Raw genomic sequence first — 15753 nt, 5'->3', positions numbered from 1 at the left:
TCATTACTGGATGTGGGTACTTTATTTTGAGATGGTAGGAATAAACAGTGTGCGTGTATGCAGATTAAACATGCCTAATTTTAATTCATTTAAAGCACTGACACAGTTTGTGTCGTTTTGTCTGCTTATATGTTGTCGTACTGTACCATGTTGTGTGTATGAGATGTTTATTTGATTGCCCCTTGCCCTTTAAAAATCATCCATATTGGTGCAGTAATGTTCTCAATCTCCGTCAAGGCTGCAGTTCAACTTCAGGAATAATGAGTACACTTTTCTGTTCAGTTGGGTTTGATCCACAGACTCAGATGGATTCAGCTACAGTATGTTATTATTGGAGGTATATTGTGTGTGTGTGTGTGTGTGTGTGTGTGTGTGTGTGTGTGTGTCTGTCCAAGACTCTAACAATGGACACACACACACACAAGGGTTCAATTGTCCCAACTTATTTATGTATAAAATCCTATTTGGCCCAACTTTTGGGCAGGCGGATTTCTTTCTATCTGCTCAACACACACAAGCACAAACAGGCTTATTCAGATACTTAGTCACTGTTTCAATACAGCATTATGTGCACAGACGTGGTCAATATAAGAGACCATTACAAACCTTCCCTCTCCTTTGTCCATCAAAGCTTCATTCCTCCTCAGCAACCCCCTGTCTCTGCTCACTACTCTGATCCTCCCACACACAGCTGCTGCTCTTGGTCCTTCTGTGTCCCTTTTTTTTTTTTGGCTCGTTTTGTTATTCTCTTTTTTCATAACTTGAGAAAAAAAAAAGTATACTGAATATCTAGTCCTTCCTTTATTCTGTAATGTGGCTCCTTGAAAGATTTACTGAAAGAATAGCTGCAGTTTTGGCAGCAGAATCCTTCGTATAGGACACTTATGATTGGGCTCAGTTCTTTACCCCTGCATTAGTATTACTGTCCTCTGTTTACAATATATATTCAGTGCCCTGTATGGAAAAATGTCTCTCTCTCTTCATTGTCAGTCGGATGTCACGAAACTAAACATGTCTCCTTTTATTGTAAGGTGTTTTGACTTATCTCCACAGCTGTCAGCTTTAGTCACAATCCATTTCAAGTTCATTCAAATGAGGTTTGGGAGGAAAAAGAAGATCAAGGCTCAGTGTTTCTGCCACGTTAATTTTGCGACGCGACCCACGAGCAACAGAGTGCTGCTGTAGATGCCAGACAGGCATGCTGATTGCACAGACTGGTGACTATAAACAGCCTTGTTCTGTGGTCATACATTTAAGCACACGCTGATAAAATGCACAATACCAGCTGTCCACAAAGCATAAAGGCAAAGATCGCATGATGAAATTACACAAGCTGCACACTGAGGTTGTCTGGGCTTTTTATCTCTGACTGAGCTGCTTTCTATTTATCTGGATTACTGCTTCAAGAATTTTAATGCTAATAGAAAAAACATAATATGAGATGAACTCTCTAATCTAGATGTAAAACAACAGTGTGTACTTTATTAACGGCTATGCCTTTCTACTGCTGAACCAAACACACACAGGCTCATACAATTATAGTTTGACAGAGTTGCTCGGCTTGGAGCCGCAGGCTAAGAAGAACACTAAGTAGCTGATGCCGCCCTGGTTCTTCTCACCACATGGATAATATGAACAGAGAACGTTCAAAACAGGGGACACATAGTTGAAAATCTCTGGGGAGTAAAGCCCTGTTGGGTTGAAAAATGTATAGATCCACCAGAGGATCAAACATTTATAAGTAAAGATGGACAGAAACAAGTTAATAGGTTCATTCACGGGAAAACTTTGAAGGACTCTGATGAAAATGGCAAACAGCAGGTTATGAACAGGCCCCGGGTAGTCGATGCTGAGCAGCGTCTGTCTTTGAAATGCATACATTTTAATGTGTTGTTTACACATTTGGAGAAGTGCTAAAATGTGTTTTCATAGCAATATTTTTCACAATGTTTTATTGCAGTGTCATCGTGAGGAGTTTTTTTTTCTTTATCTTTAGAGTGCACATGAACAAGTAGAATTTGCTGAAAGAGTTATTTAACACTGCATCTTTTTTTGTTTTTTTTGTTCAGAAGTTACATGTACAGTTACCTTATTGCACTATTGATCATCCCATTTCATAGGGTTCATTACACACTTATTTCTTTCCTCTTTCCCAAAGAAAATGTAATTCTGTAATAAATAATCCTAAAAACCTTGGAAAATGTAGTACGTAGTACTGGAAATACTGCAGTAATATTACCTCTATTACTTCTAAACTGTAGTATTTGAGATAAATGTACAAGTTTGCTACCATTTTTTCATATCCCTTGTTCTGTCCTTCTTTCCTAACTTTTGTTTTAGCCTAGCTCGGCTAATCGAATCCTTCATGTGTACAACAGTGTTATTAATGCATTTTGTGAACTTGCAGGAAGGCATGTTTAGGCTAAAGCAGGACATTAAGTTGCTATTTAATGAGGCAATTTGAAATTGAAACCTTGCAAGATTACACATTTCCAACATGTGTAGTAGAAACAGTACCACCTCACCCGTCTCAGCTAAATGTTTAGCCAACGCTTCTTTGTTAATATCAACCTTGGTCTATAGTGCACCAAACCTGCATGCAGGACTGGATGTGACCCAGACTTTCAAGGCCCTGAGTTTTACTGTGTGGCAATTATTTTGTAGTAATTTGATTAATCTTATTTTACTCTAATATTTCCAACTATAACACAATTTGAAAAATGGTAGATGGTGTATTCTAGTCGCTAATTGTTTGAGACGCATACCATATAACTGCAATGTCTCCAGCCAGGGGCCTTTGGTGCACATCCTTCCCTTTATCATCTTAAACGGTCCAATAAAGGCCAAGGCCAATGGGGAGGATGAAACAGCGTTATCAAAATATCTTAAACCAACTTGGGAAGAGGGATTGACATGGGGCCCAATCCGTCACTTTTCCCCTGTGGCCTCTAAGCAGATTAACATTTCACATTTTTGTGCACAGGCTTTTAATGACACAAAAACTAATACTAACTAAGAAAAGAGGTCATACTTTAGATCCCAACCGTGTACCAAAGACTGTAGTTTGATAGGCAAAATAACAGTTGAAAAGTAGAGGTTTAGGTTAGGTTTACAAGGAAGGACAGGGTTTTCCTGCTGTAAGTCAGTGCTCCTGCCGCGGCCGATGGCATATTTATTCTGTTCTCCCTCTCTCTGGGCCGGGAAGGGACAGGTCAGGACACTACACATAACCCAAGAGTGAAGTATTTGAATCTGGTGATGAATGGATCACTCCCCTCCAGGGACTCTAGTTCAAAGCAGGAAGATAGATGGGCGAGAGGAAGGGACAGTGCTCAGAAGAGGCTCTGCAGCTTACTTCTTGCACTTGTGTAGCTTTGGTCAAAAAACTGATTTCTTGCATCTGTAACCAAGTTCTGGCATTAAATTTAATTCTAGGCAGCAATATAAAACTATACAAGCGGATTTAAAAAAAATAAAAAAAATTTTTACTTTCATTATAAATGCATGTCTCTACTAGTTTTATTTTTGCTTGGTTTGGTCATTTTGTTCATCTTTATGTCTATGTCTCGATGTTTAATTCTATAAGCAGAACTTCTGTCTTAACTTAAAACTTGTACTCATACAAGTTAAACAACTACATCAATAAATGGAAATATGACAATGAAAATCAGATTCACAGAGATTAGGTAACTATTTGTCAAAAACAAATATATTTGTATTATATTTTTCTCTTCAAAATGCTCACCCTGTCAAACCACTCAGGGGTGTGATAAAATTCAGTGTGACTATCACAGCGACATGACACTTCTCTGTGACTTCATGCATTAAAACATGAGTGAATGATCAAAGGTGACAACATGATGCAGCCAGAGGTGGGTGACAGAGCGAAACGCAGAAAATCCTAAGCATTTATCTTGTATGTTGCTCACAGTTTTTGGCCTCCCTTCCATCTTAAAGTATTCCTGTCTCCGAATAAGTAAACACTGATTTCTGAATTTCGTCTCTTCCAAACAAACATTTCTAAGAAAACTCAACCTAAAGTACTGATTTGGATCAATCTGGGTATCAAGGTTAAAAATGAATCCCCCAACTGTTTACATCAGAGGTCATCATCTCACCCTTTCCTGTTTTCCACACTTTGCCTTCCTGTACAGTTCAGACCGGGATAGAAGAATGTATTTCTCACACAGTGTCATCAATCATAAGCTCCTGTTCGACTGATTGACTGCATAAACCACTGAAAAGCTGAACGCCAAATTGAGAGTCACAGGAGCAATTTGTCATGTTGAAGTCAGAGAGTGACGCTGCATGAGGGCAGGCCACATCTATTCGTACTCACGGTGAAGTTCCCTCTAAATAGAAAACAGACACAGAGTAAAAACAACAAAGACTATTGTCTCATTTATACAAAAACTGTGAAGATGAAAGTGCTTGGTTTTTACATTGCATGCAAAAAAAAAAAAAAAAAAGATGCAACTGTCTGCATAATCCCAAACTCAACAGGAGCTAGAGAAGTCGCTTCTTCAGCAGGGACAAGTATGCCATAAACAATGTTTTAGTTTTGCTGGCAGTCATCACAAATAGCATTAAATAATGAGGAGGAGGGAAGGGTTCACGCCACAGTGCATAAATCCACTCTACAGGACTCTATCCAATAGTCGGTAGGTGTTTTGGGTTACGTAAAGATCGTCTGCCCTCTGAATCCATCAAACTTAAATAAATGAGTCCCAAACTGCCAGAGCAATGTCCTCTACATAAACCCTTGATCCTCAGTGATGACAGAAGCCGGTTCAGGTACTTCAGCAGAGGGATACTGGGATCTCTATGAAATAAAAAGAAAGAAGTCTAAAATAATTTCCAATAAAACTCACACGGTTTGATTCTTGTGTGAATCTCGTCCTAAAGATCACAGCTTGTGTTTGGGGGTTTCAGGAACATTCTGTACGGCATGCGTCTCACTTAACAAGTGTGACATGAGCGTGTGAGCACAGTGCTCTTTGCTAGATTACTGCTGTTCCTGTTACCTTGGTAATGATTACCAAACACCTGAGGCATCCTTTAGGCTGGAGGATAGGAAAAATGTCACGACACTTTTATGTGTTGTGACATTTATTATGCATCAAACGCACCGGTTCAGCGCACGACAGAGAGCATTACAAAGTAAAAGTAACGCTTTCTCCCTTATGGTTTCAAAACCCAGTTACTGCTGTGTTTAATCACCATTTTGTTGTAGGTCTGTATATTTTTTTTTATGTTAACTTTCCATTAAATCATGAACTGTGCTATGAATTGAGAAAGCTTGCTCTGCTCTGAATCTGTTTTATATGTTGAAAGAGACTAGGTTAACCATATGCTTTTATTGTAACATGGATAAATGGTTGTGGAACTTACTCATTTGTACTTTTTTTTTTTTACTTACAAATTATATTTTTGATTGCAGTGCAAGAAATTCACTCTCCAAACTGTTTTTGCTTGTATAATAAAGACACAAAAATATCTTCATACAATGACAGGGGAAGCAAGAAGTAGGGAAAACTGTAAACTGCATAAAAGCATGGTTGGGTCTGTAAGGAGTCCTGTGTCCAAACCAAATTAATACATTATGTGCATTTTAAAAAGCAGTGATGTTTTATGTTTTAGTCGTATATATTTTTTAAATGGCACTTTTAACAAAGATGATTTCCGCCCGCACAAGCAGCATTTTCAAAAGTCTAAATTTTTAAGGGTTCAAAAACACCCACCTCTAGCAAAGGTTATGTTTTAAAATGAAAACATATTTGTGTGGATGTAGCCTAACAGTCGACAGCCATGCTAAAAGCTCTGTGAGGCCATACTTGGATGTAGCAGAATTGTGAGCTACTGAAAAGTCTAATACAGCATGCTAACAGCCTAACAATGTTCGTGATAAACACGGGTATAGTGCTGCCCCCTTTTCTCCAAGTGAGAAAACACTATGTTCGCAGTTCTCTTGATTTTAGATGTCAACTCAAAGCATGTTTTAATTCACGACTGTTTGCCCTGTTAAAGTTACAGGATTACGCAGCAATACAAACTCAGCACTTCCTATATCTGTTTTAAATTAAAAGCCTTCTAGCATTTCAGTATAAAGAGAATCTTCATTTCTTAAAAAAGTTTTTATTGTGAAACAGTTGCGAGACCATTTTCTGACTAAAATCGGACAATAACAATTTAGATAATTAAGAACAACTGTTGAGAACACCTCATTCATTTAAAACAATGAAAAACATCATTGATTTATTTTATGTAAACTTTCCGCCGTAGGAACAGTGGTTTCACAACTTGACCATCACTGGTGTGCTCCTGCACTTCAGCAAATAGCACTACACCCCTGGTGATGACATGCTGATGTTTAGCAGGTGTTCATCAACTTTACCATTCAAGTTTAATATGTTAGCAAATTAGCACTTAATGCCGCACACAGCAGAGGTAAATGTCTTTATTTTGCAGACATTTTGTCATAAACCAAAGTACTGTACGAATGGAAATTATGACCTGATGATGGCGCTAGACGAAAACTTAACGAATGATCAAAGGTAATACAGTCCATCCTGAGGGGAACAAAAAGGTTTCTACAAAATTTCATGACAATCAATCCAGTAGTTACTGAGACTTTTGAGTCTGGACCAAACTGGTGGACCACATGACCAGTCGACTGACAGTTTATTCGCTTCATGTCCCAAGCACGGCTAGAAATCATCTTTTAGTCCTAGAGACACAGACTATAATTAGTTGTTTCTGTATCTCTCTATGGGGAGCAATTCTTAAACTCTAGACTTAATCCACATCTGTGAGGCTGACCCTGTGGGTCCTACAATCAAACTGCAGTCAATAGGTTGAGGCTCTGATCACTGAGGTGTAGGCCGGGACTTAGGGATAGTGCTGATCAGAGTTTCAAGGTAAAGTCACACACACACATTTATATATGTAATATATATATATATATATATATATATATATATATAAGGGGAACAAAAAGGTTTCTACAAAATTTCATGACAATCAATCCAGTAGTTACTGAGACTTACTGAGACTATATATATTTATATATATAAGAATGACATATCCACCTACACCTGGGTCATAACCTAATAATAAGTCTGGATTTGAGCTCCTCAGGGGTAAAATTAGTTTTCTCACCTTCAGCTGCAAAATATTGCCTGTGCTTTCCTCCTTGCTGCTTCTTGGGTTTTCCTTATATATATATATATATATATATATATATATATATATATACATATACGTATACATATACGTATACACATATATATATATATATATATATATACACATATATATACACATACATATATATATATATATATATATACACACATATATATATATATATATACATATATATACACATATACATATACACATATATACTGGTTTGTTCTTTATACACAATATATATATATATATAATCTATAAGCTCAAATCCAGACTTATTATTAGGTTATGACCCAGGTGTGCGTTGATATGTCATTCTTATCGAGAAGCAGCTGTTATTAGAGAGAACAGATCATGTACTTTTGCTACTTCCTCTAATAGGTCCCACCTACAGAAGGCATTGTAAAACTCCTGGGCTTCAAACAGTGGTAAGATATTTTATTCAGATTGTTGATCTAGTTTCTATCACACAACAATTCCTCTTTGTGCAAAATTTAACCGATGCAAATAAATGATCAAACGCCTGTCAATCCTCAACAAACGTCAAATGAGTGCCTTTCAGCCACTGACAAATGTAAATCCTGAATGTAGATCATGCTCAACTAGCAATTTAAAATGAGTGAATGATCAAAGATGACACATCAGCACTGGGCGACACCGAGGATTAAAAATATGTGCCCTTAATAGCTAAAAGCCTTACTTTCCAAAGACCATGTGTGTAAACAAGTAACAAAGTCTTCAGTAACCCAAACACAAACTGAGCCCGGAATATCTTCACAACAATGTCTACAAAAGTGTTTTGTAGACATATCCATGAGTAATTGTAACACTTTAAAAAATTTTTTAATATGAAATCCATTTGGAGCATGTGTATCATCAGTGTTGTTTCATTAGCCGCTGCAGGCTTGAAAAGAGATTTGACAATGGTGTAAATCAGTATTCATAAAGACTATAATTAAAAATAACATGTAGTACCTTAATGGCTACAGAAATGAGCCGATAGCCAAAAGCACAGCAGTTAGAATCATAAAATCGGATTACAAGATGTGAAAGCATCTGCTTCTCTTTTTCACATCAAATAACCTTCATAATTTTAATGATTCGTTTTTGTGCTAATTGCAGTGACATTTTAAATTGTATTTTTTAATGACAATGTACAGAGTTCTCAGTCGAGGCAACCCTAACTCAGGTGGCTATGTTAAACCATGGTGATATACTTATTTAGTTAGGTGGTTGTCATATTGATGTCTTGGTTGAGCTCCTGATAATGAGTAATTATTCCCGAGTTAATATTCATGGTAATGTGAGGCAATTTAAATCCAGTATAAAAGTCGGTGTAAAGTAAATAGTTTACACATGAAGGGACTTGATTCAAAATAAGAGGCCGAAGTGACATTTATTGTGAAAATATCATGTTGAGAGGAAGTACTGCCAGACACCTGGTTAGCACGTACATATGCACAAAAGTAAATGTGATTATAATAAATAGATGAAACAAATGTGAGCAGTTTGCTGTCAGACAAACTCAATTTGTGTGTAAGGCCACCTGAAGTTGAGTTGACAGACCTTGACTGAGACAAGAGGCACACAGAGGACTGAGGACAGAGGACAGGTCCAGTAACAGTATTGAAGGTCAAACTACTAAACTACTTCAGAGTTTGTGTTACTGCAGGAGTGACCTTTCAATCTACTTCAGTCACAGTGTGTGATTCAATTTACATGACAGAGATGCACTTACCAGACAAAACCAACTACTTTACATCATTTTCTTTCTAAGGACCCCCTGAGACTAAGTGAGCTTGAGCATTTGAAAATCAGACAGCAGAACAAAATTGCACAGTTTATGACATCTACACAAAGAACATGTTCTGGTATATTTAAAGACGCAAAGTGCTTATGAGAAATAATACTCTATTTTTAGATGCAAAAGGAAATTTGACTTTTCCAACTCATTCAAGAATGCAAACTGCGAGCTGTTCAGTCACAAAACTGGAAACAATGCTGACAGCGATTGCAAAAATAATGAAAAAAAATCAGCATGAGCGCCAGCTGACAGCATGAGAAGTAATATCGTTTATGAATATTTCATCTGAAAATGCATTAATATTTTATCTAAGGTGATATCTCTGTTCCATCGTCTACTTCATGAGTAACACAACACCTGGCTGAACAGCAGTGTTTCACTGTTTGCTTTGTTGCACCTGTGCTCACACCTACCAGTGATGTCGCAGTGTGCGGATGGATGCACGCTAAAGTACATGTCTACGTCACTGCAGCAAGCTGTAAAGTTGAGCTGCTGGACGTCCAGCTGTTGTTGTGTCGCTCCTTTAACAGAAAATGCTCCAGTGGAAATCGCGAAGTAATCAGCAGTGACATACTGCGGTACACTGGGAACCACGGATGTTCAGGTACATTTACTGCATGTGGAACATCAACTCCACCTTTCCCACCAAGTCCTTGAACAAGCTCATACTAAGGACAGTCAGACAGATGCTGTGATCACAAATAATGATCATGCAGCAGTTTCAATCTATTTGAAGTATTGTCTCTGACACTCCTGTTCAATTCACTTTCACTGCAACAATGATAATTTCTGCTTCCACATCACTTGTAAAAATCTTGTGAAGGAGAAACTGTGTGGAAATACAGACACTATTTCATATGATTTTTTTTTCCTTTGTTAGATATCTTTAGTGAAAGAGTAAAGTGATATCTTGGTTAATAATGTCAGTACAGCCATTGTGTTGGACATTTGCTTTGTCAACACAATGCATCAAGTGAGACAAATCAAATTGTATGAACAAAGGCTGTCAACTCCATAGCAGCAAGGAAGTGCCAGCAACTTGCATTAAAAACTATTTTCCACCATCTCTTTGCTTAAAGCAAGACATTGAAAAGTGTTTAGATGTCATATCACATCATGTCTGCCTTCACTTTCGAACCGTTTCCTCGCTGTCATTCCAGGTCGCCAACATGCGTCCTGCAGCTTAAAGACACACTGGGACTGATTTGGTCCAGCTTTGTTGCCAGAATGGTATCCATGTTTCATCATGCGCAGTATGCTACTCACCATGGTGCAGCTGCCCTCTGCGTCGTCATCCAGCAGGCCCAGTCTGCACAGAGCTTTCTCATTCCTCAGCCAGTACTCCGATGAGTCCAGCACGCTGTTACTGCACAGGACCTGCAGCACACACATGAACTCAAATGCAGTAGCACTAAAAACACAGACACAAAGACACCCACAGAGCATATGATCCCCCCCCCCCCTCACACACACACACACCTTCTGAGTGACCCATTCACTTTCATCTGCCACTCTCTGTTTCCCCTCCACACTGATGGGATCAATAGACCTTTCTCCAGGAACTTTGTTCCTGGATAAGTGTCCGCAGCACAGGATCAATAACATATCAGCTAACCACACACTGTGAATTATATATATAAATATATATATATATTTTTAGCGTCAGCTAAATGTAATGTAATATATATATATATACATATATATATATATATATTACATTACATTTACAAATGCTACTGCATTTACATATATATATATATATATATATATATATATATATATATATATATATATATATATTACATTTAGCTGACGCTTTTATCCAAAGCGACTTACAATAAGTGCATTTCAACCATGAGGGTACAAAACCCAGAACAACGGGAATCAAGAAAATACAATTTCTTCAAGAAAGCCAAACTACAAAGTACAATCAGTAGGTGCAATTTTAAGTGCCATTTTAAGTGCTACTAAAGTTCTACTATATATATGTATATATATATATATATATATATATATATATATATATATGCGCTCCTCCCTGGAGGAACATTTTAATGAAGCCTTTAGGATGGAACCTGCAGGCACACAGCTGCTGCTGTCAATGACAGACAAGTGTCCAAAATACTCGTGTCACAGATTATTGACTCAGCTGTTTTAATAACCAGCCAATGTATCATTTACATGGATGAAATGACAGATTATGTTGATGCTCATCAGAGTAATGGGGTTTGACCATATGGTTTATTTATTTGTAAAAAAAAAAAAAAAAGAAGAAGAAAGACTATTTCCTGTGTTCAGACACTACGTTTCAAACAGTGTTTGTAGGACTGATGTACAGCAGATAAAAAAATTTAAATCACAGGTTCTAAATAAAATCATTCACTTTGACATATGACACCCGCATGTGCATTCTCGTTGTGTATTTTTAGTGACAAATTGCGCCCCCTTATGCTTGCACCCTCTGGAATAGACCATCTGTGCAGGCCTTCAGCCAGGTAAAGGTGACGTCGACTCAGCTGATCTCACCGGCAGTGATCGTATCAAAGGCTGCTGGCACAGGTCAGTGTAGCCAGAAAGACATCACCTTGTGTCCTTACTGGACATTAAAAGTGGAAGTCACGAAAATCATGAGCGTAGGCTAATTAGGACCAGACACCAACAAATACACCTCAACACATAGAGTACAGTCGGGCACACGCGCAAATACACACTTTGGAAGGAAATTCAATCTAACCTCCACCTCAGCCCGCTGATCTGTACTATTTCCCCTCCTGTCTCTCTGGCACTGGGAGATGATAAATCTACTGGGCTGACCTGAGGACCCGGCTGTTCCTCTTATTACACAAACCTCTGCGTGTCACTTGCCCCCGGGAGGAGGAAATAAACATTTCTTGCACTGCTGGAAACACCCAAATAGATAAATTGATGGGAGGACAAATATGATGGACAGGTGCACGGGCTGAGAGCAGAGAAAAAAGAAAAACGAAGACGTGGTTGACGTGTGGTCATAGAGCATACAGACACAGGTGGGCACAGGTAGGTAGTCATACACTTCCATCCCATCTCAAACACACAAGACACGCAGGACCATCTTTACCTTCTTACAAGCGCTGATGGACGATGCCACGGTGCTCTCGGTGCTGCCTCCCTCCACCTCGATAGAATCTGAGCCTTCAAACATGGCAGACGACTGGAAGTTACTGCAAGGCAAAAGGGCACAGAGACTTTGTCAGACCACGTTCTCGTCAGCCATCCTCATTTTAAAAAGTCGTAAATCAGTAAGGACTGGTAGTCCCCGCTTTGACAGGAGCAGCCCATTGGCTGTCACATTAGCTCATAGTGTAGAGCTGTGGCACTCTTCCAGTGAACTAACCAGACAGCTATTGTCAGACAGTAGAAGTATTTCAATTTGCTGTGCTAAATACTTAATTCCTTCACCTTGATCACTAGCAAGGCTAGCAAGACAAGGTCAAGACTGGTTTGAATGCCTCAGGACTTAAATGTGCCAGTCTATGACCAATCAAAATGACATCCGCCAAAATTCACTGAGTTTCAGATATTAGTCTTTTGATGTCAAAACCCTCTAATCATGTATTTATAGGAACCCATGTAGAGTATGTGATGTCTTACTTCGCATGAATCACATACAAAAGTGAATGCTGGACCAAACAGAGAATTGCAGCATTTTGCAGAAGTCTATCAGTGTGTTCAAGAGACCCTCGGCCAGTTTCCAATTTCTGAACGGGAAAATAAACTAATATCACACAAATACTGTACACAACTTGAGCAATAAAGTGTCCAAACATCATGGCCATTTTGGCAAATCCTGAAATTTGACTTAGACAGCAGAGGTGACAGGACAAACTGGGAAATACAACACGTGACCTTTATTTGGTGCATAAGACAACATTATTCAACAAACTGTACTGATGGGGATGTCTGTCAGACTATGGTGAGCCTTAAAAACAACATAGCGAACTCAAAAATCCCAGGGAGGCATCATTATCCTCTGTGCATGCTTTCACTGAGATAAGCCAAATCGAAGCTTATCTGGAATGGCATTAATGAGGATCAATTTGGAAAATGAAGAGACTGGGGATGCATATTTAAATAGGAACAGCTGTTTTTCTATAATCCACATATTTCAAAGCAAATAAAAAGCATTCCCTTTTGAAAGCCCACAGGGATCATACAACTCTAACTATTTGCAGTTAATGAACATGCCTGATGTAAATAATTGTGACAGGAAAAGTGAGTTTGCTGTGAATGGCCAGACACACTGACAAAAAAGATGACATACTGGAGATAAGTAGATATGATGCGCTTTAAATAGGCTGCTATATCTGCAAGGCACACATCAAAACACCCCTCCAACACACACACACACACACACACAGAGGAAATTATTATGCCGTGAATGTGTTGGACGCATGTAGAAAACTAAAACTGGATGTGCAGTTTGAAAAAATGTAAGTGAAAACATTGTAAAAAAAAAACCCAACAATAAAATAAAAAAAAAAACATGCTAAATCGATGTCTGTGGTTTTCATGCAAATGCTAATACATTTTCACAGAAAACCGAAGACCAGCCGAATAAATTTGCCACGTGCGACCTCCTATGTAATCTTTGAGCTTTAAGGACCTTTCCATCGCGACACGGGGATGACTGACAGGTCGGTGCGCTCTCGTGCTCCAGGGGCCCCGAGTAGCCAGCAGTCATCAACCTGATGTGAGGCCACAATTAACCCCTGAAATATTTGCCTTTCAGTCATTCCAGACCGCTGCTGTAATTCACTGTGAAAGCTTGTGTGGTTGAGGATTCAGGCATCAGGGACGAGAGGGCCATTTTATTTGTCCCCAAACAGGGAACTTTTGGTAGCCTGTGTTTCCAAAGCATTCCACTGAGCAAAAATAATAAATGTGGCAAGTTAAGGGCCGATAGACTGCAGGAGCCTTTAGTTTGAAGTTGAATCAATTAGCCTGGATGAAATAAGTAAGTGGGACTAAAGCTTTTTCTTAAAGTGTGAAAATTGAACCTTTCTATGGGAAACGTGACTGCTGTCACTGCTACACATTTCTATCAGTCAGGCCGGGCGAGCTGACATCTCATTTACTGCACAGCACTGACAGTATAGCCTATATGGCTCAACTGCATATAGATTTAGTGCGCTCCTCTAACACTGAGCACAAACTGACACTCTGCACAGTCTAAAAATCACATTTTGGATCAATAAAGCACGATATGGTGCATTGGCACGCCACACATCATTCCAGAGCGTTTGTAAAAAAAATAAAAAATAAAATAAAATCTCTCAAACAGGCTCCTATACCTATCCGAAAAAGGTGCTACAAATATCGATACAAATTTTCATTTGAAATATTGTAGGAAAAAATAAGTTTCACCATAGATGCAATAGTCTGAATATTAGACATGCAATTGAAGTGCAAATAAAAAAAAATTAGGACTTCGTTTGGGAAATTATCTTACCTCGGCGTTTTCAGAAGGCACTTTGCGCCTGCCATTCTGTCACAAATAACCAAACAGTCCTTAAGCAGTGCGATTATTCTCCGTGTGAGGACAGAGAGAGGTACAGCGGCGACGCGTAATTGTCCCCGGGACACTCTCTGGTCCAGATGCGCATCCCCGACCGAGCACTGAAGGAATCCCAGACTGCTTCGCCGTGACTGGAGGAGGACTGTGACGAACTGAGCCCAGCGGTATCAGCAGCAGCGCTTCACTGCTGGCTCTGTGCGTCTGTCCGCCAAGTGCCGAGTGAAAGCGCAGCAACCCTGCATGGATCAAACGTTACGAGCAGCACGACGCAGGCGACCGCATGGGCACGGGCAGTTCGCGCGTATGATGACGCACGCGCACATGTGCAACACACTCACGCGCACGTAGTTGTTGTTGTTTTGCTACTAATACACCATTGCTAGAGGAATCACTTACAGTATAAAGCATTTTTGGTTAAAAACGTGAGTGTGTTTTAGTTATTGATCAGTGGAGACGGATAAAAACAAAAGGTGGCACTGAAAACGCATGGGCTGTCGAGAACGCAGCCCCAACAGTATGGGCAGTAATAGTAGCAAATAAATAGGCTCCATCTCCCATCTAAACTCAAATGAATTACAGCTGAGTCACATGCTCTGTAAAGATGGGAATACATCCAGGCTATGATATACACTTCCAGCAGAACTCCAATCTTTCTTACTTTCAGCAGCATGTAAATTTCCAATCCAATAGCACGTCAAAGCTGTAGTACACCCGCCAATCCACTAAAGAGAATCATATGCCACTTGTTTAGGGTTAAGGAAAAAACAAACATGTGGTGGGTCAGGAAAACACAAGCACCGAGTTAAAACACATGGTTAGGGTTAGGTACTAAAACCACATTGCTTAAAAGATCATCTCTTCCCTCGAATTCTGCTCCAGCCTCCCAGGTGAAAATGCACTTCTTCTCATGCCAAGGCTGCGCCAAACGTCTCAAAGAGAAGCTGCCCTCTAGTGGCGGGTGTATTGTTACTGTGGCTGGCATTTCACCTCCATCGTTTCTCCTACTCCTCAGGCAAGTGCTCTACCTCTTCTTGGTTCTTAAGGCCAGTGCAACAGATTTTATGGCTGACCTACCATTTGCTCTGTTTCTGTACAGTAAACGTGACCGAGCTCTAAGGGACATTGCCCGAGCTTTCTCCATGTACACTCTTTTCTTTTAGCTCGGTCTCCAACTTCTGAGGGAAATATCTGGCTGCTAAATGCG

The 15753-nt window shown here is 39.3% G+C and overlaps 1 protein-coding gene across 3 annotated transcripts in view; it reads right to left on the bottom strand.

The window, feature by feature from the left end:
* The window catches only part of sphkap (SPHK1 interactor, AKAP domain containing), a 32653-nt gene extending 17207 nt beyond the window's left edge, over positions 1 to 15446 (bottom strand). Inside the window, exons 1-4 of one of the 3 annotated variants that reach the window (XM_069147854.1) lie at positions 15208 to 15446; positions 14484 to 14785; positions 12093 to 12195; positions 10262 to 10372 (exon numbers count right to left, since the gene is read on the bottom strand). In XM_069147854.1, the coding sequence (XP_069003955.1) occupies positions 10262 to 10372; positions 12093 to 12195; positions 14484 to 14518 (249 nt within the window). In that variant the 5' untranslated portion in view covers positions 14519 to 14785; positions 15208 to 15446. Of the gene's footprint in view, positions 1 to 10261; positions 10373 to 12092; positions 12196 to 14483 lie in introns of all 3 variants that reach the window. The other 2 variants (XM_069147853.1, XM_069147856.1) reach the window with 2 other exon arrangements.
* Between the last annotated feature and the right edge of the window lie 307 nt (positions 15447 to 15753).

The sequence above is a fragment of the Embiotoca jacksoni genome, unplaced genomic scaffold, assembly GCF_022577435.1.
Source record: "Embiotoca jacksoni isolate LCO1_2020_lvr unplaced genomic scaffold, fEmbJac1.0.p SCAF_14, whole genome shotgun sequence".
In the NCBI taxonomy this organism is placed as follows: Eukaryota; Metazoa; Chordata; class Actinopteri; family Embiotocidae; genus Embiotoca; species Embiotoca jacksoni.
The sequence above is the reverse complement of the archived record's forward strand: the minus strand, read 5'-3'. Positions and strand labels throughout refer to the sequence as shown.